Genomic DNA, 26,964 nt, shown 5'->3' with positions numbered 1-26,964 from the left:
ATTGTTTTGGTAACCTAAATAACATTTCTAGTTTAGAAGCCCCGGGGGAAAAATCCTTGTCAGGCTGGCAGGCTGAGCTGGCATGATGATAAATGACTGAGGTGTGTGTTCTGACTCTGCGGGGACACGTGGGGTGAAGAAAACCCTCTTCTACACCCTTTGCATCTCCACTCAGGAAGGGACAATTGCAATCTGAGCCCATGCTGTTGCCTCTGGAAGGAGGTGGGACCAGGCATTTCCATTCACTGCAAGAATTATTTTCTTGTGAGTTGAGGTGTTGGGGCTGTAGCATCTTTTTAAGGCACTGGCAATGCCTGTGGGGTTTTTCTGACTCTGGTGATTCCAGTCATAGGACAGAGAGAAATTGTGTGTCAGCTCTAACTCAGGAAACAAGCATGGCATGGGGTGTCAGCAGAGCAGTTCAGCTGTTTCATCAGCACACGTGGGTGTTTTTTAGAAAACGTTTTGAGGTTTACAGTTATTGGCCAATGAAAGTTTTCTTACAGAAAAAAACCCCTAAAATCCTAGGGATTTGTGTAATAAAGTCTAAAGCTGCATGAAATTCATCACAGATATTTTCTTGAATTTCTGCAGTAATTCCCTAATAACTTTTGTCCCTTTAGATTTTGCAAATTTGATAATTTGAATTTTTATGGAAGATTGGTTTTTCCCCCTGAAGTGCTACTTACAGTGCCAGAATTTTTTTTTCTTAGGGAAATTGAATTTTTCACATAAACTTTGATAATGAAATTTCTTTTGCACTAAAATTCATTAAAAATATGTCTCTTTTGTTTATTTCCTACTTCTTTGTTTCCATAAGCTCTGAGTATTTTTAAACATTTTAAAGAAAACTGATAAAGGCTTTATATTTGCATACATTACTACATAATTTTCACTGTATTTTTTGTTTGAAAAGCAGTAAATCAATTGATATGCTTTAAGATTCAAGAGCATCCTTACATAGAAGCAGCCAAACAACTTGGAACTCAAGGAAACTGTTTAGGTTATTTAAGTGCTCAATTAAATTAGGAATCTAATTGTCCACCACTGCACATTTTCATGGGATTAATCAAAGATTCACAATACCTACAGTCTTTACAGTGAGTTTTGACTGCCTGACTACAAGCGTTTAGTGGATTTTCCATCTTGTATTTTATTCTCCACCACCCCATTTCAGAGCTGTGCTGACCAATAGGTTTGGTTTGATTGGGTCACCTCCCTGTTCCTCCTGAGTTCCCCTCATTTCTCTGCTGGCAGCACTGGCAGGATCCCCCTTAACATTTACTTGATGCTGCCCTCGCCTACTCCAGGGCATCTCCCACCTCAAAAACCTCTCTTGGACCATTGCTGCTGAAGGAAATCTGGGTCCCCTTTAGTAAGATTTAAGGTCCTAATGTGTGTTTTGTAGTTGTAGGTGCAGGTGCAATGGGTAAAGCCACTCACTGATTTGAGCCCCATGTGCCTCTTGGGCAAAGTCAATATTATCTCTGTCTGCTCTTGGTTTTCATTTCTGCTCTTGTTTTGCTAGTTCCATGTAAGTATTTATCCAGGCCTTTTTAATATGGCCTGAGCAGGGCTGCTTTGCACAGCAGAACTCAGGCAGTTCTGGTGCTGCTGGTAGAGGGTTTTATGTGCACAGAGTTTGCTTATTAGAGGCTTTCCTGTGACACGTGTATGAGTCCTTCTAAACTCTAGTCTGATAAAACACAGAGGGGAAAGGCTAGAGCAGGTATTATCCTGTTCAGTTACTCACAGCTTATTTAGATAAAGAATAACTCCTTGCTTTTCTCAGTACATTGTACAGCTGCTTTTTTTTTTTTTCAGCCATCTTTTTTGCATTTTGTGCTTTGTTATTCTGATGATGCTGAAAGACAAAGACACAAACTCCTCTCCCTAATTCACTCCGAAGAACGTACCATCTCTTTCTATTTTCTTGTTAAAACCCAATTGTGTGCAATTTGTAGGAAATTGAAACCACATTTTTCACTTTACTTTCCAAAATTAAAATTTATGAGGGAAAAGAAGCAATAAAGCAGTTACAGTCTGGTCATCTATTATTATCTCTGTGGTTGGAGTAGTTCCACATTTGAAGAAAGTGACACCAAAAGTTTATCAAGCTTGTATGTATCAGTAATTTCACTTCTCTTATTATTTCAAACCACAAGAACTGCTGAAGTTAGTATTATGCACTTGGAAGTTATCTTGGTAAAATAGAACTTTTTGGGTGATCTATAAAAACAAAGCTTTTCTTTTAACTGAGAAACACTGAGCTATATTCATCTTCCTTACTCCTTCAGTTTAGAATATTGATGTTAAAATAAATTTAACTAATTGTGCTCCTTAAGCTGATTTATAGAACGTGTTGTGAAAAAGCTGAATTTTCCTCTAGATCTATTTGTATATATGTATTTCCCATTATTCTGCTTTTGCTTTTGCATTTCCCCTCGACTCTGAGAACAATGGGAATGACAGTCCAACGCCAGGAATCTCGACTGCTCCAGCTCTAGAATGTTAGTGGCACTTGCTTTAGTTTTCTCATTTTGCCTTTTTTGTCTCTGAATTAAAATCAAGCCAAATGATGGATGCCCATTACAATCAATTGTTTCAGACAAGCCACAAAAAGTATTGTAGGATTCATTTACATTTAATCAAATTACACTTTATTTGCAATTCAGGGAAATGAGAACTCTGCAGTAAATCAAATATTTCCTCTCCAAGGGCCCCATTCAGCAGAAAATACCCACAATCTTCCAAGCTGGTGCCTCAATGTATGTAGCAAATCTTCCAGCGGGAGGAGAGCTTGTGCCAACAAACCATCTTTTGCAGTCTCTTTGCAACATCTTTAGGGTTGTGGACACCTAAACATTTTCCAGTACAAATGCAGACCTTTGAACAATGAATTGTGCCGTGTCTGACAAAAGACTGCACCTCTCTTAACTCCTTTTGTTGGGCCACCAAGGAACAGTTGCAGGACTTCTGGGGTCCAGGAGTTTTATTAACAACTCCACAGGTTGGGAAATACTGCTTTTCCTCTGTGCAACCTGTGATGAAATTAATGAGTCACTGAATGTCATTTTTGGGGCTGATCTTGCATGTCTCCAGAAGCTTTCAGGATGACTGAGAATAAATTAGGAATACAAATACATTTGAAAAAAAAAAACTTCAAATAGAATAAATTCTACTCGAAGGCAGTCGTACAAGGATGGGCAGATACTAATTTTTACTCATTAGTGCCTTTTGAAGTTGAAAACCTTTATGTGCTTGGAATGAGAGGTTTTCATTGACTGACAGCTCCTTTCCTCTGCACTTGACTACTGAAAAATTGTGCCCAACAGGTGACTCCTCTACCCTTGCCCAGCACAGAACAGAGAAAGAAATTTCGCATTTTGTTCCTTGTGCTTATTTATGGATTTAGTTCACTAAAACTTGACTGATTAAAGGATCTGATGTCTCAGACAGTTCAAACTGCAGGCCCAAGCACTGGAGAGCAGCAGCTTTACTTCTAGTGGCAGAAAACCCTCTTTGGAGTCTCAGGCTTCCTTTGTAATTTTGACCTTGTTACTTAAAGTCAGAATTTTAACTGCCTTTAGAGTCCTGAAAGTTCATTTAGGTGCCTGCTGGGATTTTTAAAAAGGCATAGGTACCTAAATTTTACAGCTTTGTGGCTGTTTGTTCCCCAGCTCTGAAACTGAGAAATAATTCGGGGCTGCTATAAATTACAAGGAATGTATGTATGCCAAATAATGTGGAAAGAGCTCTTATACTGAGGCAAAAACCCACTGCATAGGGTTCACAAAAAAGAGGGTGACTTCATTCTTGATGGTGGAAATGCATCTTCTTTGCTGGGGAAATATCCTGAAACTTTAGGTCTCCACAACCATAATCTGATAAAAATACAGAGCTGAAAAAATTCTGATCAAATCATGTAATGTGTTCTTTAATCCAGTGAGATTTGAAAGCCTAAGAAATAATAAATAATGATTTGCATGCTTATTAGTTGCACATCATAAAAGTCAAGCCTGAGTACTTTTTTCAAGAGTACTTGAAACTAAATTCTGCCATCTGACACTTACCCCAGGGTTCAGTGGGTCAGTTAGCTGATGGTGAATGCTGCCTATAGAATAATATGGGGTTTCACAGTATAAGAAGCTTTAAAACAGGGTTACATTAGTCCTACCTCTCTCAATTATTTAATTTCAGAACATTTGAATGTTAAGAAAATGTATTAAAGTATTGTTTTTCTAGTTTTGTTCTAGGTGCCCAGGAGATGGTGTATTTAGTTTCCTTTTACTTCTGTTTCAGTATTTTATGTTTTATGTTATGCTTTATAAACTACTGAAATAGCAGTGTTTGAAGGGGACTCTGTTATGTTGCTGGTGTGGGGGGAATTGCAGAAGGAAAGGGAACAAAAGGAAATGACAGGTAGAGCAGGCAAATCCCATGGGAATTCTTTCCTTTTGTTTTGCTCATTCACTTTTGTTTTGTGCACCAAGCAAAGTTTGGAACAAAAAGGTGACATTGCATTTCCCTTTGCTCTTTAGAGAAAGCATCAACCAGTTTGCATGTCCTGGAATTAAATATCATTGCTGTGTCTCCCCCAGCTTCAGTGAGTGAGGATCCATCTCCTCCAGCGGGATGAGCAGAACCTTGTCAGTGTCCATTTGTTACTCTACCAGCTAAAAATTTAAGTTTGCTTCCAATAACTGCTTTTACTACTGCGTGTGTATCATGCTCAGATGGAGAGGAGACCACACAGAACGTAGGATTCAAAGTCAACACAGTGAGAAAACCCCACTGAGAGGTGGGAATCTCGTCTCTTGAGAGACTTCTCAGGTGTGGTCAGCTCCCCTGGCTGTGCTCAGGCTCTGCAGGGGTGGGCACAGCTGCCCGTGGTCATACATGGGCTGTCCAGCATCAGCACAGGGCTCTCGGTGCAAAACCAAAGGGATTTTCTCTGAAGCCCGAGATATTGGACATTTTTGCAGTCTCATCCCTTTCCTTGTGTCCTCTTTGGTGAGGGAAGGTGTCCTGACAGAGGAGATGGGCTTGGCACTCACGGGGGTCGTGTGGGAGGAGGGAAAAGCTTCCCTGGGGTTGGGATGCACTGCCCAGGAGAGCAGCACACAGAGATACCCCCGGGCAGTTGTGATGGAGCTGGTTTGGGGCAGGAGCATCAGTGCATCCTCTGTGCACACTAATTAACTCTGGCAGCCAGGTGCTTTAATCCCCCCACACCCAGGGCCTCCCTGAGCTGTTTAAGCTCACTCTTGCATAGTGCTGATGGACCCAGAAGTGTATTTATATCATTGCTTACTGCCTGGAAAGCTGCAAATCAGTTCCTGATAAATATGCCACTTCCAGCAAGATTAATGCTAAATTCCTCCTTTTAGAGCGGCAATTTGCAAATTGCTAAATTAGATTTTAACATTTGAGTACTCTTTTTTCATGTCACACTTGCAGCATCTTTGTTTTTATCACCTGATGGTACTGTTTGTGTCGGTATTGAACTTTGAGGTGTGCTAATACAATACACATAGATTTTGGTGGCAATTTTTTATGACAACGGTTCTTATGAAATCTACTAGGGGAAAAAAAACTGTGCAGAAAAATGTAATCCATTACAGGGGGTTTGCTTTTGTTTTGAACTGGATGAAAAGCAGGTATTTGTTTTTATGCAAGAGAAAATAGCAGTACTATGATACTTGGAAGGTATTTAATTGATAACTTCTGAGCTGAGATCTGAATTTTCCTATAGGCTGCCAATAATATCTAGAAAATTAAGAAACAAGTACAAGTGCATGATTATAAACCTATGTGATGGTATCTGGTTATCTATCATAACTTAACATCTTTGATTCTATTTGCTGATCTTTAATCTGTGTATTCCACCTCTGGGTTAATTAGGGAAATTTTAATATTTCCAATTTAGGAAAAAAATAATCCAGTTTGAGCACAGGGTGTGATTACTGCTCTGAGGTGCCATCAGCCAGCTCGGATGTTTTGCTGTGTATCCCAAACTCAGCAGTGACCACTGAAGAACCGAAGTTCATTCCTCCTGTAAATGAAATATTGGGAGAGTTTCATAACAGGACAGTGAGTTTCAGGCTGGTTCCTCACTTCCTTGCCTCCTACAGCTCATTTTTGAGATGTCAGCTTTGTAGCCAAAGGGTTGCACCTTGGATATTTTAATTTCCGTCATCACTTTCGCTGGTTTACCCAGTGTATTCTAGAAGGTAAATTGTGAGGGTGGAAGAGATGCAAGACGAGAAGGGAGGGATATAACAATTATTTTTGCTTCCTCTTCCCTTCTGCCTGTGAGGCTCCAGATTCCACACCAGTGATCTCTCTGTAGGCGCGTTCGAGGCAGGAATTGTTGATCCCTCTGTAATTGACTGGCAAGGTGATCTAATGCCGATAATTCAGCCAAATCCAGTTCAGCCCCAGAGCCCTCATTCAGTCAGGAGCACCAGCCCTTGACGGTGTTTGCTCCTCACCTCCATCCATCCCCTCCTTTGCTGAGCCTCAGGCAGGGAGGGCTGGGCAGAGCTGCCCATGGGGCACTAATGGTTTGTGGGGGTGAAGATGGTTAACTGAGCTGTGCATTCAATTAAGATGAGTTTCTCAGTTAGCAGGCACCCTGGGAAGAAATGAGTTACTTTCGTTCCTGGGATTATGAGCACGTAATGGAGAGGACAAATCAGAATTCTGCTTGTGCTGCATTGAGATAACTCTAGAATGCAGCACAGATTTTCAACTTACTCCTATAGCAAAAAAAACCCCAAAAACACAAAAAACACCCCCCCAAAAAAAAAAAAAAAACAAAAACAAAAAAAACCACCAAAAAACAAAAAAACCCAAAAACAAACAAAAAAACCCCAAAAAAACCCCCAAAAAACGCCCCCCCCCAAAAACAAAAAACCAAAAAACTTTACCAGTTGAGGAGAAATTGATGATCGTGTGAGTTCTCTTGCAGTCATGCTCATGGAGCTAAATGTGAGGTGGCATTGTGGGCAAAGTTGGGTTTTACATTATGATTTTCTTGAGTTCTATCCCTTTGCGTGTGACTTGCTCATTTAAATTTATAATTCAAAAATGGATTAAATAATATTTAATATTTAAATAATATTAAATAATTTTTTTTCCTGTTAGACTTACAATGTGAGTGGGATATCTGAAAGACAGATGGTTCTGACTGGAGGTGGAGGCTTGGCTATTTGATGTGTATATGCAGCAGACTAACTAAACTTCAGCCACTATCTGTGTAGTTTCAGAAAACTTGCCAGAATGGTTCTGCTTTAAACAGGTTCAGGATCTTGGACAAAGTGAATGTAGAAATTTTTCACTGATACTTCTGAGAACTGGGGAGGGGTTTGTGGGGATGCTGCTTTGGTTTTGGGACTTCCTTGTGTATTGCATCTTCCATGAAGAATAGGTGGTATCTTGGGTATAATCAGTGCAGTAAAATTTTATTTCCCCTTCTGATAGGAAAAATTGAGGATGTTTTGCTTCCAGTCCTGTATTGGTCAGGGTCACTGCAATCACTTCAGAGGGAGGAGGGAAATGAATTACAATTATTCTTCTGAGCCCACTGTACCTTGGTCTTTGGTAGATGGTTCATGCCATATTACTCCTTGCTTGTTTACTGACCTCCTCAGTGACTCACCTTGGTTAATGAATTAGTTTCAGTTAAATTACTTTCACATTTGGATAATTTTATTTTTACCAGCACCCAGTGCTCCATTTGATTAAATTAAATCAAGCATGTAGTCAATCACCTTTCTGCCAAAAAAAAAAAAAAAAAAAAAAAAAAAAAAAAAAAAAAAAAAAAAGAATAAGAAAAAACATTGCTGTGGTTTTCCATCATTTATAAGTTACTTAGGACAGGAATTGAGGAGGTGTTAGTTCGGTCCTGGGGTAGGGCTGGTTGTTGCATGTCAGGCAGAAGCAATGGTGCATCTTTAGAAAAGCTTTAATAAGGTTTCTTTAACTACTGGGCCTAACTCTGAGACCTCCCCTGCTGTGAGCCATAAGTTGCTTGTAGGCTTGTTCTAGAGAGTAATAAGTATTGTTGTTTAGCAATTGTGTTGTTGAAATTCAGCTCCACTATGTCTGACAGTATTTATCTAAAATACTTTCCCTGGTGCGTGCTCAAGTTCCAGTAAACCGTGTCTTATTGTGCGACCTTTTCATTTTCCAGTGAAAAGGGATCAGCTCGTCAGATAAAAGCTACAAGCTGAAGTACAGGAAAAATGCGTGCTCAGAAAATCCGAGCATGATTGAAAACAAGATGTGTTAAATCAATGCAGTTTATCGCCTGCCTATTCCTGGCAATTGCTGTTCTAAGCTCATTCTGAGCACACACTAGATGATAAAAGTATAGTGTCACAGTGCTCACTGGGGTGTGAGGGCAGGGAAACATGTTTATCTGACAGGCTGGGATGATTTTTTTTTTTCTATTTTTTTTTTTCCCCTTGATAACATTTATTGTCAAAATTTGTGCAGAAAAGAAACCCCAAACCCTGAACAATTCTGGAGGCAGGTGATAAATCTGCTGCTGAAATCAGAGACTACCAAATGCTCTCAAATTACACATTTCTATTTAAATGTTACAAACTAGAAAACAACAACCTCAACTGTTTCAATGTTAAACAATTTGCTGCATCATCCAGGGTATGGCCAAAATGGTCCTTTTACTTTTGGGTGAGTAGCCTTACTGCAATTTCATGCAGACTAGTCAAAGCTAATATTTAGAAATAAAGGCCTTTGGAAACTATTGTTTTCTCAAGGGATTTAAAATTGGTTATGGAGAGGGATAAAGACCTAAATTAAACCTCACAGCAGGTCAGCCCCTTCCACGAGCACCACACCTATAATATTCATTACAGCTAGGCATAATTTGTCTCATTTTTATTATTCAGCTCCATTTCCCTGTGAATCTCATTTTCAGAGATTTTGGATGTGATAGCTGGTGTTTTTCCAATTTTCTCTCTTGAAGATTCTTTTTTGCTCTGACCATAATGCACTTGCATGTCAGAAGTCTACAATTCTGAGAAACAGCCAAATTTAGGCTAAGAAACTTCTGATAGGAATTCACACAGGACACTGAGTTTTTCATTTATGCATCCCCTGGTAACAATTATTTTTTTAATAATCTGAAGAGATGATGAGAAATAACAAGGTTAGAAGTGAGAGAGGCAGTATTCAAAAGGAAATATTTCTGCATACAAACAAGCTTCAATGATGGTTTTCAATACTATCCCAAAGGAGTTTGTGAAGGGTGGAAAAAGAAAAAAAAAAAACTTCCTGTATGTTATCCAAAATTATTCCTAGGAAGATTTTAAAGGTGTCTGCACCTACATGGTGGAACTTGAGAAGTGCATGCAAAGGAGAAAAAGTTGAAAATATGCAGAATACAGAATGAAAGGAAAGGTTACGGGAGGTGAGAGTTTAGCATCTCCCACACTCTGTATGGTACATCTCTGCATCTGTTTCTGAGCCAAGAGTTTAAAAATAAATGCAGTGTCTTTATTTTTAAAATGTTTTAAAGTAGTTCTAAATATAGATCTTATAACTAACCTTATGCACCCATTATTTTAAATCTTGGCTTGGATGCATTTCTGTGCTTGTGTTTATGTGTGCACATATATTTATTTATTTAAATGCAGGGACAAGCATTGAGAACCAACCCTTTTCAGTAAATTTTTTGCTGCATGCTCCCATGCACCTCCAGAATGTGTCTGAAGAACTGGAAAATATTCACATGTTAATGCTGTTTATTCCCTTTTTATAATGACTGCCAAAGTTGCATCAATTAACCTGGACGGCCAGACGAAGTAACCAACATGCATTAATTTCCTTCTGGCCCTCTGTGCACATCCCCAGTGAATTCCACCAGCCTCTGGTGAAATTGGGATGTTTAAATTCCAGTGCCTGAAACTGGATTCTGTTTCAGACTCCCTTAAGGCCAAATCTTCCCCATTAGACAAGAGGTCAGTGCAGTCAGAGGAAGAAGAAACTGTGAAGTTCACAAATTGACTATTTTTTTTATCCTCCAAGCCAGATTGCAGGTTGCTTTGAGTGAACTTTCAGAGTTAATGTGTTTGGAGAAGCCAACACATAATTCCTGCTAGACAGATCTCATAATTGCCTTCTGTAACTTCCATAAAAATATGGGGCTCAAGACATGAATTCCTTGCATCTTCAGCACCTCCACTGGCTGCAGAGAGTGGGCTGGGTGAGAAGGGAATTGCTCCTCTGGTTCGAAGTTCCTGGAAAAAAAATGGTTTTCAGGAAGAAGATATCACACTGTCCATCATGTGTGTAATAACACTGATGGAGCTGCCTCCAACACTGGCCTATTGCATTTTAGTTCAAGCTAAGAGCAGGCACTGGGGAAGCCCAGGAGAGCTCTGGGTTAGGTTTATCATTTGATTCAGCTCTGCATTTTCCTCATTGCTTGACACAAGCACGGGGTGTCTGATGGGGCATCACGTGGCAATAAAACGCAGGAATTACATTTTGGATAGCTCTATTCCTGATTTTAGTGAAGTGACATGATGTCACAGTTTGATTTTAGCAATGGAAATTTAATGCGCAGGAACATGTTTAAGTACCAAGACCAGAAAAAAACCCAGGAAATTCTGGGTTAAGACAGGAAGGGCCTTTCTAGCCCAAACCTTTCTGTGCAGGCTCTCGCTGTCCCACCCACTTCCATTTTCCACTGCTTGTGGGAATAAACACTCCAGGGAAAGTCAGTGGAAAGAAAACTTTAGAAAAAGCAAGACAACAACCACCAATAGCTCAGATGCTTGCATGTTTTCATTTAGGGAGCTTTAATTAGCAAAGGAAAAGTCTTTGCAGGGAGATTTGCAGAACGGACGTTTTCTCATTTGATGATGGGGTTTTGAAGTGGGTTTTGTCGCTGTCTTTGTAGAGCAGGCAGAAAGAGGCCACCGTGCATAAGAGTTGTTTGGTTTGGTGTCAAAATGTTGCTTTTTGACACCATCCCCTAGCACTGCAAGCCCTTAGCAAGTCATTGAGTACCTGGAGTTTGACATTATTATGGTCTGTCCTGTCTTATTCCCATCTTCTGCAGACAATGTTTTATTTTCTTTGGGTCAGGGGCTTGCAGCAGAAGTCTTTTGTGGCTGTGAGGTGTTGAGATGCAAAATGTTGTGTGCCTTGGCCACAGGGTCACCTTCTATTTATATTCTAATAAAGTTTCTCCCATTGGACAGGAAAAAAAGCAAAACAAAACAACCATGTAGATCCCAAAGCCCCACCCTTTGACAATGCCATTCAGGAGCTGTCATCAGCTGTCTAATTTTGTTGTCGAGCCAAATTTACAAAATAAATTTGTGAAGAGACAGAAGAAGAGTCTAAAGAATCTTCTTCCATTCCACTGTTCAGCGACTCCCTGGTGCTCCACAGGAGCAAACACTGTGGGGTATTTAATTCCCACAACACTCAGCCTTTCCCTGAGTGTTTCACTTTAAAAAAAAAAATCAAGACCAGATTTCTCCTCTGAGATAGGGATGGTCATGCCTGTGGGCCTGAGGCAGATTTTTTTGTAGCCTTCAGCTTGTTTTTTTTTTTTTTTGAGTTATTTGAGCCCTCAGAGCCCCTTCCCTCTCCTTGCAGCCTTTTCCACTGAAAGAGCAGATGGGAAGTTCATAGGTCTAAGTACTGCTTTCTCATTGGTTTTGGGTCAAATAGAACGAAAAAGAAACAAGGACTGAAAAATAAAAGGAGTAAATGAAACCATGAATGCATGGGAAACAAATTAACTGGATATGTTTTACATTCTGAAATATTTCCATAATGCTTCTATGTAGTGTCTGTTTATTTTTCTTTGAATAATAATGTTAAAATGTGTCTAATTCAATTACTCTCTGTGTTTGCTGAATGAGTTTTCCTTGGTGAAGGGCTGTCCTACACTACCCCAAGCTACGAATTCCATGTGATATTTGAACAGGTCCTTTTAATTGCTGATATTAAGTGTCGATCATTCTGCTGTGAGTTGGCAGCATGGCCAGAGAAACAAATTCCTCTCTCAGATACATCAGACAGTCATTCAATTAACAACCAAAGCTTTATTGACACAGTAGGAATTCATTATGTGAAATATTAAAAAAAAAAGCCCTCCACTGACTGGTTAAAAAAAAAAATAAAGAGACTTTTAAAGATGGTGGATTATCTGCATGTGGTTATTAAAATTATTCGTGCAGAATTTGAAATTATGGTTATGATGGAAACATTTTTTTCTCAGTGGCATAAGCAGCATTTTTGTTGAAAACATAAGTTGGACTTTGAAAAGATGACTATAATGTACACATCCCTATTTCCACAGACATTGTGCATTTTCTTGATTAAAAGCCTTAGATTTTATGAGTTATGGCTTTCGACTTGCTGCATAAAGAGCTTCATGGCTTATTCTGTTAGAGTCTAATTTGAAAGAAAGTTCTTCCTCAAGGGTTTAAGAAGTAATTCATAAAATGGTAAGAATAATAAATATTGTGCCTTAACTCATACACTAGGATAGAGAGACAGATTTTGTACACCTGGGTGTAATTTTAGTTAATTCACACAAGAGACAGGCTGAAAGTTTATTGTTTGGAAGGAGAAAAATGGCTTAAATCTTGTATTTGCAAAAATGATTATATTAGCTTAAATGAAAATGCTACTCTATTAATGGCTTCAATAAGCCTTGCATTTGGAAAAGTATTTTAATAAAAAGTTACCTGAAGTTTACTGCAACTTAAAATATGTAAGTGAGGGAAAAGTACTTACCTTGATTTATATGTCTTTTGGAGGTGTAATTATTGGCTTTTTACTCACCTATGTAAAACAATGTACTTTTGTAAATGGATTTCTGGCCACTTTACTCCTTTTTTTTTTTCTTCACATAAAAAATAAGCACTGTCAATCAAAGAATTTTAAGGTTTATTTCCTCTTTAGAAATGATTGATAGCCTTTTAGATTTACAAGTTGACAAGTTAAAGGGTTCTATTGGTATAATTATGTACTAAATTCACAGTCTTTCAATTTAAATGTCCTTTTAAAACCACAAGATTATCATACCTGTATTTTGAAAAGTGGGCCAGTCAGTTTGGGTTGGTATACAAATTGCTTCCATTAGCCTTGGGACCTATTTGAATTTAGCACAGTTTTTTAAAGTTAGTAGTACTTTCAATGGTACTTTTAAAATATAAGGTAATGGGAATGCATTTTAAGTACCATATGTGTTAGCTTGTTTTTAATGTAGGGATGTCAAGAACACAAATAGAGTTTGTATTTCTGATCAATTCTTTTTTCCCAGTCATGGAAAGAAAACTGTTATTTGAATTAAAGGACTTGGGAAATGCCTTTTTGTGGATGGGCTTCAGGAGCAGAGACCAGTCACACATACTGGGGCAGAGGAAAACCTTGCAGGGAGGAGCTGTCTGACCTTGCAGCAGCTCGTCTGCAGCGTTTGGAGATGAGAATATTCCCTTTTCTTTGGAGTTTTTCCACCTCCTGACACACAACTGGTCTGGTTTAATGCTGAGGGTGGGGTTAAATATGTGAACAGATCTCTTTCTTCGAGTGATGATTGATTACGTTTGGGTTGTAAATGAACAAGGAATGGAGGGCTGAAATTGTCCAGTCTGCGGTCAGATGTCCAGGCAGCTAAAGGCTAAAGATTTTTTTTTTTTTTTTTTTTTTTTTTTTTTTTTTTTTTTTTTTTAGTTTTATCTAAGATTGAAAGGTTGAAGGGTTATAGACTGATGAGTGGTATTTAACAACAGGACCCAAGTTTAGGACCCAATCCTGTAGGTTGCTGTGGGCAGCCTCTCCTCAACACTAAAGTAAAGCTGAAGCTGTTTGAGGCAGAAAGTTTTCACTATCTCTCACAGTATGCCTGATGCCTTGGGAGATTGGACCATAGAATTAACTTTTTTTTTTTGGCCATTTAGTTCAGAAAATACTCAGAGGAAATACTCTGTGGATTTCAAATGTGTTGAACGTGTAGGAAGATATGAGAAAATGACTGCTAACTCTGGGGGGATTTCAGAACTGGCCTCCATTTATAATATTGCAGAATTTAGTAACTACTTTCCCAAAGGATCCAAGGGGAAAATGGTCATAAACTAGACTGAATTAGAGGAAAAACACATTTGACAGAACTATGCTAAAATCGTTGAACATATTTGCAAAAGAAATGTAAATTTGAGCTGTAGGGTTTGGGGATTTTTTTAATCTTCTCAGAGAACAATTATTTTTGATAACAAATATAAATAGCGGTAAATGAATTTATTTTAAAAATATTTAAACTAAGCAGCCTTGTAAATAAACTCAGAGGTAAGGAAACCAGGGGGTTCCAAACCAAGGTACTGTGATATTTTCTGCAAAACTACACAACAGAGAGGTCAGCATGAGCCAGGGTGTGAAAGGAAATGTAGGAGAAAAAGGCTCAACCATCCCAAAAAAAGTGAGCCTTATGTTCACTCCTTCCTGAATATAAATAAAAGATCACATTCAGATTTTCCTGATGAAAGGAAATGCCTGAAAAAAGCTCAAACAAACAATGAGACTGGAGGGGTGTCATCATCTCTGAGGTAGTATAAAAGCTCAGAAAGTAAAGCCCTGAAGAATTTCTAGTCTGGTGTTACCATAACACTGTAAGACTAATTTCAGGATACAGTCAGAAGGTTCCTTTCTGATATGGGAGGAATGTTGAGGTCCTGCTGGACCATGTCCCTCTCCAGCCACACATTTGTGTTTCACATGTTGGGTAGGTCTTCATCCCTCAACATCACCTTCCTCTGCCTCAGGCTGCAGCAGCACTGCTGGGTTTGCTTGTGGGGATGGGATGTGCCGAAGTTCCAGGAGGAGATAAAAAATGTGACCCTTTTCTTGCCAGCTGGACAATCTGCTGTAGAAATGTGGTTTGAAAATAACAGTGATTTAAAGGGATCGTTTTGTAGGTTTGGTATAGAATGTCAATTAATTACAAAGAAGCCAGGGATTAGATACTGGTTTCATGATAACATGAAGACCTTTTGGAGTATGGAAAAATGTTCTCTTCACTAAAACATGGAAATATGGACAGGCTGTGCCATGTTGAGGCTGGGAGATGGAGTTTAATGCTAAATCTTTTCGCAGTGTTCAAATATAGTCATTCTAGCCACATAATAAAGTTCATAATAAGATTTTCATAAAGGTAATGATATATTCATTAATTAGTAAGACTTTGTGTAAGAAATAATTTTTTTTGCTATTAATAAGCTAAGACAAGAAGAAAAACTTTAAAGTGACTCAAAAATGAAAAAAGATAGATTTTTTTTCCTCCACCAAAAAAAAAAAAGGCTGAAAATATAAAAGTCCACTTTCAAATCGATATTTCTTTTTCCATTTAACTCAAAAAATTCAAACAAATTGCTGTGGAATATTTCCACATCTCTATTGGCATGGGAGAGTCAAGATGTGCTGTTGTTTAGAGATGCTCAAGAATACTTGACTGTTCCAGTTCACCAAAGCACTTAGGAAATTCTAAGCACATGTTGAAGTCTCACTAACATCTGAGTTTTAAAGTGATCATATGACTGGAAATATAGCTGGAAGGTCATTCAGTGCAGTCCCCTGTAATTATAGGCAATCATATAAAAAACATAATATGCTCAAATTTGCTTTGCTGAAAGCAAATGGGTTTAAGTATGTGCTTACAGATAAGCATGTGCTTAAAGGCTTGACACAATCAGAGCTTCCATTAATGCAGACAGACCAGCATTTTCATGAAGATTAAAGTGTTCCACTTTCACCATTTCTCACCTCCATTTTATCGGACAAGGATTAGGCAAAGATGAACTAAAAACATGGATGTGGGTTGTTGTTTTTTTTTAATTGTTAAGTCTCCTGGATCAGTTTAGTGCTGATTGGAGCCTAAGCTGCTGAAGTCAGCGTTGATGAGTGAAAAATAAAACCTCTGCCAAGACACTTGCCTGTATTTCACAACAAATTTATTTGTGAACATTGCACATGGAGCATATTAAATGTACAATGATATTTGGAACAAGAAATACACTGGAATAGTAACTACTTTTGTCTTCCAATCACCTTCTTTGTAATATGAAAAACCCAACATGACATGTGGGGCGTAAAGTATTTATCAAATTGATTTCATTGTGCCTTTCAGAGATAATAATTGCTTCCTGTCTGGAAGTTCTATGCAATATCCCCAAATCTTCCAGCAGCTTTGCTGGAGGAGCTGAAGTGAGAAGGTTTGAAGCCAGAGGACCAGCCTCAAGCAGTGTTTGAACCACTGATCCAAGACTTCAGTGCTGAGTTCTAGGGGGGTTTTGCTGTGGTCCTGCCACGGTCTTGTGGTGCCTTTGCCTGTTGTCACCTGAGCCCATTGCTCTGCTGTTGTCACCTCACGCTGTGGTTTGTTTTGTTTCAGCCCTCAACGAGCCCACCATTGACTACGGTTTCCAAAGGTTACAGAAGGTTATCCCCCGGCACCCCGGTGACCCCGAACGCTTGCCAAAGGTCAGCACAAAGTTCATTGTCTTATTAAATATGGCAAAGGTGGTGACTGCATGGTTTTTGTCTGAAAGTGCAAGGCTCTGTAAATGTGATGGTCCTGGCTTGGTGCCCAGCCCAGAGGAGCTGAAACAGAGGCATAACCAAGAAACCCCAATCAGCAACTGGAGCCTTAGGAGAATTCTGTTGCCTTCTCAGTCACAGCCAACTCAAACAGCTCTTGCCTTTCTTGAATGCAAATCTTTCCCTGTGTTCTAAAACACCTAACAATGAACATATTTGTTGGTTACTTTTGGGACCTGAGCAGTGTTTTCGTACAATACTGATGCTTTTTTGGTTTTGGTATCAGTAGCACTTTGCCAGCATAATTTTGAGAACTTCACCACTGATAAAATCAAGTTAATTGGATGTGACTCCATTGCTGCTGCATCATGTATTGGTTTAGGATAATAATGATTATATACTGTTTTATTTCAGGATTGATGATTTAATTAAAGCTTTGTGTACTGAAGTGATGTTTATTCCCATGAAAAATAGTGAGTTTTTTTGTTGATTTCTGTCAAGTAAGCTGGAGGAAAGACAGCATCATTCAGATGGGTTTCTTGTACTGGGAAAACACTGGGATTGCACTCAGGTCTGGTTTTGCTACCTTGCAAGAATTTGCAGTGACTTTTGTGGTATACTGGAGTAAGAGGTGGGGGATTTAAGTGCTGCTCGTGTCCACAGGAACTCTGAGCAATAGTGATGATCTGGACTCACTGTCTGTGCCCAGTTGCCTCCACGTTTTATCTGCTTTTACTGAGTGAGCTGGGGAGTCAGAACACTCCCTGTGAAAAAGAAAATGTGAATTTGCAGACCTGAGACACAGACAAATGAATTGTTCAGTTAATGTATATCTAGTATAGCCTTTGTGACTGGGCAATACTTGTGACCTTTCTTCTGTAGCTCCCTGAGCTGTCCACTGGCTTTCATCAGGGATTGCTGTAGCCTTTGATTAGCTGCATTTCTAAAGTGTTTGAAAGGCGAGAAGATTTCCTGAACACCGGAACTTAATTTGTTTAATTCCTTGAAAGAAAGAAAATTCAGTATGTGGCTTTTTTCTTTACAGGCTTGTTCTGTCTTTTATTTTTGCTTAGGGAAGGCTGCAGGCTGTGCTTTTGGGGTCGCTGATGTGTTGTCCTTCCCTCTTCCCACCACAGAAACAGGCTGTCTTGGAGAGTTACATTTACCATTGGCTCTGTTCACCCTCTGCAAGCTGTCCCTTTCCCTAACATTTGGACTGACTTGCAGCAGGACACAGCTTTCATGGCTTGTCAAGTTTCACTCCAGAGCTGCAACCCTTTCCAAAAAAAGAGAGCATCCTTCTGTAAGGGCTTTTTTTTCACCTCTATCCTGCCTCTGCTGCCAAATGTGCTACTGGAGGAAAATAGTTTCTCAAAATAAGAAGCCAGCCTTCACTAGGCATTTTCAAGGCCCAAAAGAACTGCTGTAAAACTTCCCTAAATCAAATATTCCAGCTGGCTAGTGAATGGCCATACATTATATTTAAATCAAGAAATTTAAGTAAAATAAAACTGGACAATTCCAATTTGAGTTATGTGGCCAGGGGTTGTGGTGCATCACCAACCTCCACAGGAACTGGGCTCATTTGTTTTGAGTCCTGGGGCACCAAGGGAGTCTCCAGCAATGCCTCTTTGTTCTAGTGTGGAAATGTGGAAATGCAGCCTCCAGGCTGAGCACCTTCCACTTTCCCATTTGGTCTGAGGCTGGTACCACACATCCCTGCTGCAGAATTAGGCAGAAGAAAGCTTCTCCTAGCTCCATATCTTGACTCTGAAATTTAGCAGGTATTTATGGATAAGGTATGAGAGTGAGGGTTAGCACTGAGTCATCTGTCCCTTTTTATACCCTTTTGGCTTCACGAGTCTCTTTGGAATACCTTTTAAACTAATTTTTCAAATTTTTAAATCGAGGGAAATTGTGGTTATATCTGCAGAGGTAAGATGTGATGGCTAAAAAAAAGAGGTTCAAGGGTTGAACTTTAAGGTTGAACAAACCTTAAGAGTTGAATAAACTCAGTGAAGAAACTGGCAACACTGTGCAAGCTTAGAAGGAAAACAGGATAAAGAGAGGACCTTTTTTTTTTTTTTTTTTTTCTGTCTTTGGTTAATTCCTTCTGTTCAAGCTTGAAGGTTGGACCTCAAGTTCAAGTCTCATTATTATGCCACACACAGAGGCTGAATGCAGCAGGGGTTGGCACATGTTGACTTCTGTATTTGAGGCACTGATGGTTCAATTCCCAGCATCTCTTGCTGGCTCCAGGATCATCATCAAGGACGCCCTGAGCCTCTGTGCTGGTGAGCACTGCACAGTGCTCTTCCCCATGTCATTAAACCAGGAAGGGCTTTGGCACTCTTCCACTACAGACAATTCTCAGTGGCTACTTAGAGGAGTGTTGGAAGCCATATGGCTCCCACAGTGGAACACGGGCAGAGAGTGCAAATGTTGGAGAGAAACAGCTGAGAGGAGAGCAGCGCTCAGAGCTCTCAAAATCCTTCCCTCCATTTCTCCTGTTGTCCTGAGAGCACATCATCACTTTCTGTTCATGAGAAAGCTTGTGCCTTTGCATTAAATAAATAAAACAAGTCATAGTTCTCTAATAGGGTTCGTGGCCATTATTCCATTGAAACATTACTGATGAGTTAGAGATCTTTCTAGAGGTAGAAGTGGTTATAATTTTTGTGTTCATAAGGGCATGCTGCCCTTCCCATGGACCATCAAGAGCATTCTGCTCTGTGACTTATCCCTGCAGTCAAGGAGAATTGTTGAGGCCATCAAGTGAGTGCTGGTGCATGCTCTGCCCTCCAGAGCTGAGGAGTTAGCAGCATTTCTTAAACCATTGAGGCTGTTTGAGAACTTTGATCTCCACAGGTTTAGAATCAGTATTTTCAATACTGTGCTCAGTATTTATGCTCAGGATGAATGTTCTTAAATGTTCCAACTAAGTTGGCAAAGAAAAAAAAAGGACAAATTTTAAAAAGTAATTTCTCCTTCCCTGTGCTTCAACAGGCAAATTCCAGTAGAGAATGCCCTCCCACAGTGAGGAGAATGGGAGCACCTGGAAATGAGGGTCTTTGGACTGCTAGATTGACAGCTGATGTGTTTAAAGTAGAAAGATAATATATAGTTTCTGGAGAAAAGAGAGGGAGCTGATGCTGACAGCTGAGCTATGGAGCCAGCTTGAGCCAGAATCTGTTCCCTTCTTGTCCAGAGCAGGTCAGGCAGTGGAAGGAGATGTGCATGTCTGTACAGACACCCCCACAGGCACCAGGAGGAGAGCCAAGAGGTGGTGGGATTAGCACCCAAAGCTTGGAGTGAGTTCAAGTACCAGGAGTGTGCTGGGCAGTGTAGTCTTTCCTTTCTGATACAGACAGGAGGCAGATCAGAGGAAACAAGAGACCTCTGGGGATAAGAGAACAGGGACACTGTGATGCTCAGGTTGAGAAATGGTGTCATTGTCCTGCAGTCTGTAGAGACCTGTGTGGAGCTGGGAACAGCCCTGCACACGTGTGTGCCCCATTCCCATCTCGGGTGTTTGCACACGTGCACACAAAGGCACTCATGGTGTTGTTGGTTCCTGTGCACATAAACTGCACTGGAGATCACTGAAGAGTTCAGATCACAACAACATGTTGAGTCTATTAAGGTTCATTCATGTAACTACCCTGCAATCCTTAAAATAAATCCCTGGCAGACACGGATGCAATTCTGCAATTTTGTTAAAACTCCGCAGCTAGAGCTGTAAAACAGCTTCAACTGTGAGCTAGATTTGAAACACATCCATCCTAAATGATTTAATAACAACGATTCCTCTTTATATGCAATTTCCTAGATTTTATTTGCCATTTTCACCACTCCTACAACTCATCACTTGTATTTAGATTAAGCAGAAGATCGTTCACTCTGTGTTTGAGAAGCGAGTCATTGCATCAACTCCCTCTGTGATCTGACATCCTCTCTCTCCCAGTCTGTTCCTTCAGTGCTGTCTAGGAGACCCCTTATCCCTCCTGAAAGGGACATTTACTTCTGGTTTCTCTTCATGTAGATGAAAGTGGAGCTTCTCTCTCTAGTGCACAGGGGGCTCCCTGCTGAGCTGAGAGCACAGGTAACCAGAATCCTCCTTCCCTTCAGCTCCTTTTCTCTGGTCAGTCATTAAAACCTCCCAAGACATAGCCCACCTCCTCGTTTAGGACACTAATAGAAGACATGTGGTTATTAGGAAGCAGAGGCTGGCAAAAGCAGTTGTCTTTTTCCATATGAAATCCCACAGATCTGCCCTTTATCCATCGTGACATGGGTATTGTTTATATTGCAAATAAAGGTTTTCTCTAAACGTGGGTGGTTGGCTCAGGCTTGCTAGCAGAGGTTAAAATAGCAACGAAGACAATGCAGCTCAGGGTTGTTGCTTCAGACAGACCCAATGAAAATTGCAGAAAGCATTGCCATCTACTAACTCAACATATACTGTATTTTAACCTAAGTTAGTAATTTTCGGCTAAGAAAACACCTTTTTTTTTTTTTTTTTTCTTTTTTTTTTTTTTTTTTTTTCCCATCCAGTATAACAAGAGAATCATTAGAAAACTTTTATACTAAGTGTGGGGAGGAAGGGAGAGGCATGTAAAGTGGAGCTATTGGAGTTCATCTGTACAGCAAAGAGGTCATGGGATGTGCTTGAAGGGTCCTACATTCTACTGTAAAATTTACAGAAATGTGAGACCAGAGATAAGGTTGAACCCTCAACAGCTGGGAGTTTTTAAGTTTCCTAACAATTTGAGCACTTGGTTGAGGAGCTTGTTTAGGGGGTCTGATATTTTGTTTACCCAATAGAAAATATTCAGTGCGAGAGCATCAAGCTTCTGACAGGGTGAGGTACCTGTGAAAGTGTCCCCTTTGTGGGGTGGTGGACGTCAGAGGGGTGTCTGGGAATGGGCAGAGTCTGAAGTGCAGAGCAAAGGGACAGAGGCACCGCTCGCTGAAGGGCAGAGCCAGCACACAGGGCTGGCAAGGAGCTCTTTCCTTTCTGAAGGTCAGCAGCGTGCACACACATTTCACTGAGCTTTCTTTATAACTGGGTCAGCATTTACTCAGCAAATGATTAGAGCAGATGGTGTAATTTAGAATCTATGACAAAACTTTTAATAGATCAGGGCTAACATGATGACAAGGAGCTCTGCGCCGTTCTCCACTCCCGCTCTCTGCTTTGCCTTGGGATAAAAATCCTGCCTGGCATTGGATTTTCTAGTCTGCACATTCCATCTGAGCGACTCCAACCACTTGTTTGAGCATCGTGTAGGAGGGATCCTCACATTTCTCAATTCCTGTATCCTCGTCCTTGTTGGTTCTAAATACAACAATTAACTGAGGATGACAGAAGGCACCAAACAGGTAAACACAGTCCCTTCGAGGAGCGGGTTTGGAAGGAAAAAGCCACAGTTTGAAGAAAGTAACAAAGGCTGCATTTGTGTATTTTGCTCCATGGAGCTGAAAATATCTAGTAAATTGATCCCGTGGGAGTAATAAATACACATTACTTTATCTTGTACTTCATGTCCTATACCCCTGAGCCTTGATAGAACAACACCACTTAATAGACTTAAAAAAAGAGTAATTACAGTCATTGGTTGTGTGATATTTCAGCCCTTCCAGCCCTGCCTGACCTTCTAATTTAGCTCACCGTGTCTAACTAATGCATTTATATTCATCTTTTATGAAGCATGTGTAGTACAAAATTGACTTTGCAGCCTTTAGCAAGCTGTCTTACCAGGTTTGGGATCTGGTTAGCACAGCTCACTGTATAGCATATGTACATTTACAGCAGGATTTTGCATGCATATGGTTCTGAGCATCTATTACTTTTTATCCTTTTGGAAATAATTTTTTTTTTTCCATTTCATCCTCCCCTCCCCTTTTTTAAAGCTTTTATTCATTGCGGCATTATTTACAGCTAAACATGCAGGCAGGAAGATGCAAGCATTTTTAAAATGATTACCACTAATGTTTCTACTTGTCAGAAGTGCTTAAATTTTCCTGCACTTTGTCTAAAAACTTAGCACTTTTACCTTTTAAGAATTACAAATTTCTAAGATCTTACCAAGCTGATTTACAAACACAGCTGACAGTTTATGATGAATGATGTTGCAAAATGTGCAATATGTTTCTCTGTCATTTCTATGCATGTATATATTAAGAAGAAGATTAAGAAGAGAGAGAACCCCCCTCTGAAAGAAACCCTTGAGTTAGAGAGCACACACACAAATCTCTCTCCTGTGTTTCCTCATAACTTCCCGCTCACTTCACTCATCCAGTGGAGCACAATTGTTCTCTGTGCATTTTCTCCCACCATATGGTATCCTCATTACCATACACTAAGGGTCCATATGGGGAACTTGTGAAGTGAACTGTATTCATTTTAACTGCCAGATGAGCAGCCTTTTGCTTTGCAAGCTTAGCTTAAGTCATCTGCTGTCTTTATGTTGTTATGGCAACACAGCACCAATAAAAAATTCTAATCTACTGTAAGTGTCTGGGATCACAGTATTTTAAATGCTCCCCATAACTGTCCTCCAAGTGAGGAGCTTGTTCTCTCCGTGGGACAAAGGGTTATTGTCAACTCCAGCAGGTGGCAGTAAAGAAATTGTTTCTTTTTTTTCTTTAACCTTTCTTAAAATTTTCTATTTTTCCTTTTCCCCCGTATCTGCTCACCTCAGTCAGTCATAGAACTACACAACATGGTCAGTCCTTTACATACTGAGGACTCGTGATGCTCAGGTGTAGTAATTGCAGGTGATAGTTTTAAGTTACAGCTCAAATATTAAAAGAGAGCAAAGAAGAAAACTGTGGAGGCAGCTGATGCACTTTACTGACAGAGATCCAGGCTCAAGTACCTCTTCACCAGACTCTGATGCCTCCATAACCACACAGCTATGATCAGTTTTGGAGCTGTTTGCTAGCTTCTAGCTACATTTCCAAATTCCTGGATCAAACACGAAGCTAATTAAGAATATCTTATATTAATGGAAATAGGCAGCAGCATCCTTAACCATAAATCATCTTCACCTCCACAGGCCACATGATACGTTGCATCTCTGTCTCCCTGTCTGCATCGAAAGTGAACGTTTGTAGTCTCAGTTCATCAGTTCACATTAGCCTCATGCTGAATATTTAAACACAGAACAATTTGAACACACCATGAAGAGAGACAGTGACTGCACTTTCACTTGGAACAGCAAGAGCTCATCTAATAATAATTTAGTAAATCAGCCATTTAGTGGCTCAGTTGTACACTGTATTGTGCCAAATAATATTCAGTTCAACTGTGTGCTGGTGAAATGGAAATGCAGACTCCAGACATTTTTTTGCTCAATGGAGAGATGAAATGGAAAACCACCCTCCCAACAGACCGTTTGAATGTAGTGATTTATCAAAAATATAGTAGAGTGACAATATAAACAGGATTTGATTGTATGGGGTACAATCTATTCTAATTAGGCTTTTATTATTGTGGTTTCTCCTGTGCAGATTATTTGATAATTCAAGATTTCCATTTACCTCTTCAGTTTATTTTATCTATGAGTAGAGAGCAGATCTGTGTAGTTACAGCCTGGTTACAATCCTCTAAGGCCCAGTCCTCTGGGAAGCCTGGTGAACCCTTTATTGCCTTATTTTGAGCCCTGGCTCACAGGGAGCACCATGCCCCAAGGATCAATGGGGAAACACAGCTGCTGCCGTGGGTGTTGATTCCTAGCATGAAAGCAATATCAGATTGATTCCTTTTCCCTTTTTAAGGCTATCAGGATTTGTAGGGAGTGGTTATATTTTAGGCTGACTGATATAACTGGAATAAACCAGGCTTCTGGGTGCTCTTCTTTACTTCCTATGTGCTGACTGTACTTTTTCTCACCCATATCAGTGTCTCTGATCAAAGCTATTACCTCACCCTACAAAACTTGCCTTGGTTGTAACCATAGCCCAGTGTAACTTCAGCCAAACAGCTACACTTCAAGGCTGTCTCTGATGAAGATGGGGGAGAAGATTGTGTTTTCCTAGAAAGTGTGTTGTGAAGTTTAATTTGCTCCCATTAAAGTGAGATCTCTGAATGCGGGGCATTGCACAAGTGTGAAGTAATGTCTATAATCTCACCTGGAGTTTCCATTTCTGGCCTAGTTTTAGGTGTTATGTGGTGGTTTACGTGGTGATGTAAAATATGATTGCCATGTGCTTCTCACAATGCAGCCCAATTGAGCAGCAGAAAAAGCATCCTCCAAACCATCATGATGCCATTTAGCAGAGAGTGCTGGAAGCAATAGGATGCCTCCTGTCGTAATTCTTCTAAGAAATACAGAGCCTCACAATCTATGCCCAGCTGCTGACTCTAGAAAACTCAAGCATTTTGGTAAAATGAATCAAGCAGTAATGTTTCTTTTATGAGATCCCCTCCCAGGAAGGGAAGGTTTGGCACCATTTGGAGATGAGGCTCAGTGATCCATCATACAGAGGCAGCTGTCCTGGAGTGTCTCCCAGGTCACTCGATCGAACCAGTGGCTCTTACAACTGTATTATTGCTTATGGAACAGTAATTGAGGCACCATGGTTAAAAATTACCTGGTCTAATAGGCAGTGAACAATTTGCACTCAATACAATTATAAGCCAAATCATTCATTTCATAACACTTGGACTAATTTATTTGTTGACCTTTTAATATCCATAGCTCTTCAGTGGTATTAACTGCAACTTGGACAAAATCTCTTGTTCATTTTACATTCATTGATTTTTTTTTTTTTCTCCATTGAGGCAATAACAGTTGTTTGAGTACAACCTTTTCTTTCTGCTGTAAAAGTCAATCATGTAACTTATGGTGATATAACTCAACTGGGCTGGAATGTCCTCTAAGTACAATAGCACAATCTCAACCTACTTGTACAGGCACGGAAATGCAGTTTGGATTTATCTTAAAGAATATTTTGGAATACATTTGTGACTACAGATAACAAATGATACATTTGCTGAAAGAGGAATGAAAACAAGACACAGAAGTATTTTTGAAGCAGAGCTACATATATTCAACACATTTTTTGTTGCTATATCTTGGGCAGTCCAAGATACAGAAATTGTGAAGTTTTTGATTTTGTTCTTTAGAATGACTTAAGCATCTCCACTAATAATGCTGAATTCATAATTTCATCTGCTCATAATATCTTGATGTCCAAACAGTTGAAGGAATAGAGGTGCCTAATTTTTCCAAATGTGAGACAAATAAAATGTGTTTGAAAGCATTTTTTAATGAACAGGAAAAAAAATAATACTCATAATTTGATAATCTGGATTTTTTTTTTCATTATTCAGCCGTAAAGTAGCTTGAGCACTGAGGTTTTGTTGATCAAAAAAGCTACTGAAATACTGATGTATTTTGAAAAGTCAGTATTTTTTAAGCAATTCTATAAAATATATTGGTGTAGTGACATTGGTAATACTTTTTCCTCAACACTGAAAAAGGAGCCTTAGATCATGTAAAATGCTGTGGCTGCTTTTACTTTCTGGAGCTGTGCACAGAAAAAGAGTGTTACCTCTGTGAAATGTTGGATAAATTTATTAAATTCATAGTTATTCAACATTTATACTTGCTTTTTATAATTTCAGCTGAATTATAGGACTGTAAATTAAAAATAATAGTACAAGGAACAAAATAACTTTTGTTTCTGATAAGGAAGTTGAAGTTTTTTTAGAATATTTGATAGGAGCCACTTGGCTGAAGTTGTCTTTCTGAGCCAAAGTCTCCTTGTGCAATAAAATACTGAGAGCCTTTTGAAGACATAAAATATGGTTGTTACACATTTGGTATTTTATGCTTCCCTAGAAATTGCCACTTGTATCTGCACCTAATCTATGGTCTGTCTTTTCATTTCAATGGGGTCTGAAGTGGTCCTTGGCTGTAATGAGAATGCCCCTTTCAAGAGACTTCTTTTAATTATGCCGATGATAAAATGGAAGTGAAAGTAGTCATTTGTAGGGGTTATGACTGAGCAGTCTTTTAACTGTAATACTAAAACCCACCAACATTATTCCAGTCTCTATTTCAACATTTTTATGCATCCACTCTCCACAGAACAGAGTGGAATATTATTGTAGGTCAGAATTTCAATATGTCTTATTTTTCAGTTTTCTCCTGCTATTAAAATTTTTAACTGCTCACTCTTCCCACCTGAAGCATCCAATCCAGGAAAGTGACAGTTGCACAGATCTTAAAGATAGACTGGGGTTTTTGTTTGGTTTAGTTTAGTTTGTTGTGTGTTTTTTTTCCTCCTTCATTAAAAGAAAGCATGGGTGGGTCTTTAATTAATTGTGAATTGGTTTTTTTAATAGAAAAGAGCTAATTTAGCATCGTT

General features: G+C 39.5%; 1 protein-coding gene across 6 annotated transcripts in view; it reads left to right on the top strand.

Annotated features, from left to right (window-relative positions):
- Nucleotides 1-26,964, top strand: part of EBF1 (EBF transcription factor 1) — a 265,338-nt gene that overhangs the window by 220,572 nt on the left and 17,802 nt on the right. For all 6 annotated transcript variants that reach the window (XM_066329262.1, XM_066329261.1, XM_066329260.1 and 3 more), the window contains exon 11: nucleotides 16,439-16,527. In XM_066329262.1, the coding sequence (XP_066185359.1) occupies nucleotides 16,439-16,527 (89 nt within the window). The remainder of the gene's footprint in view (nucleotides 1-16,438; nucleotides 16,528-26,964) is intronic.

The sequence above is a fragment of the Sylvia atricapilla genome, chromosome 14 (genome assembly GCF_009819655.1).
Source record: "Sylvia atricapilla isolate bSylAtr1 chromosome 14, bSylAtr1.pri, whole genome shotgun sequence".
NCBI classification, from domain to species: Eukaryota; Metazoa; Chordata; class Aves; order Passeriformes; family Sylviidae; genus Sylvia; species Sylvia atricapilla.
This window is presented reverse-complemented; position numbering and strand designations above follow the sequence as displayed.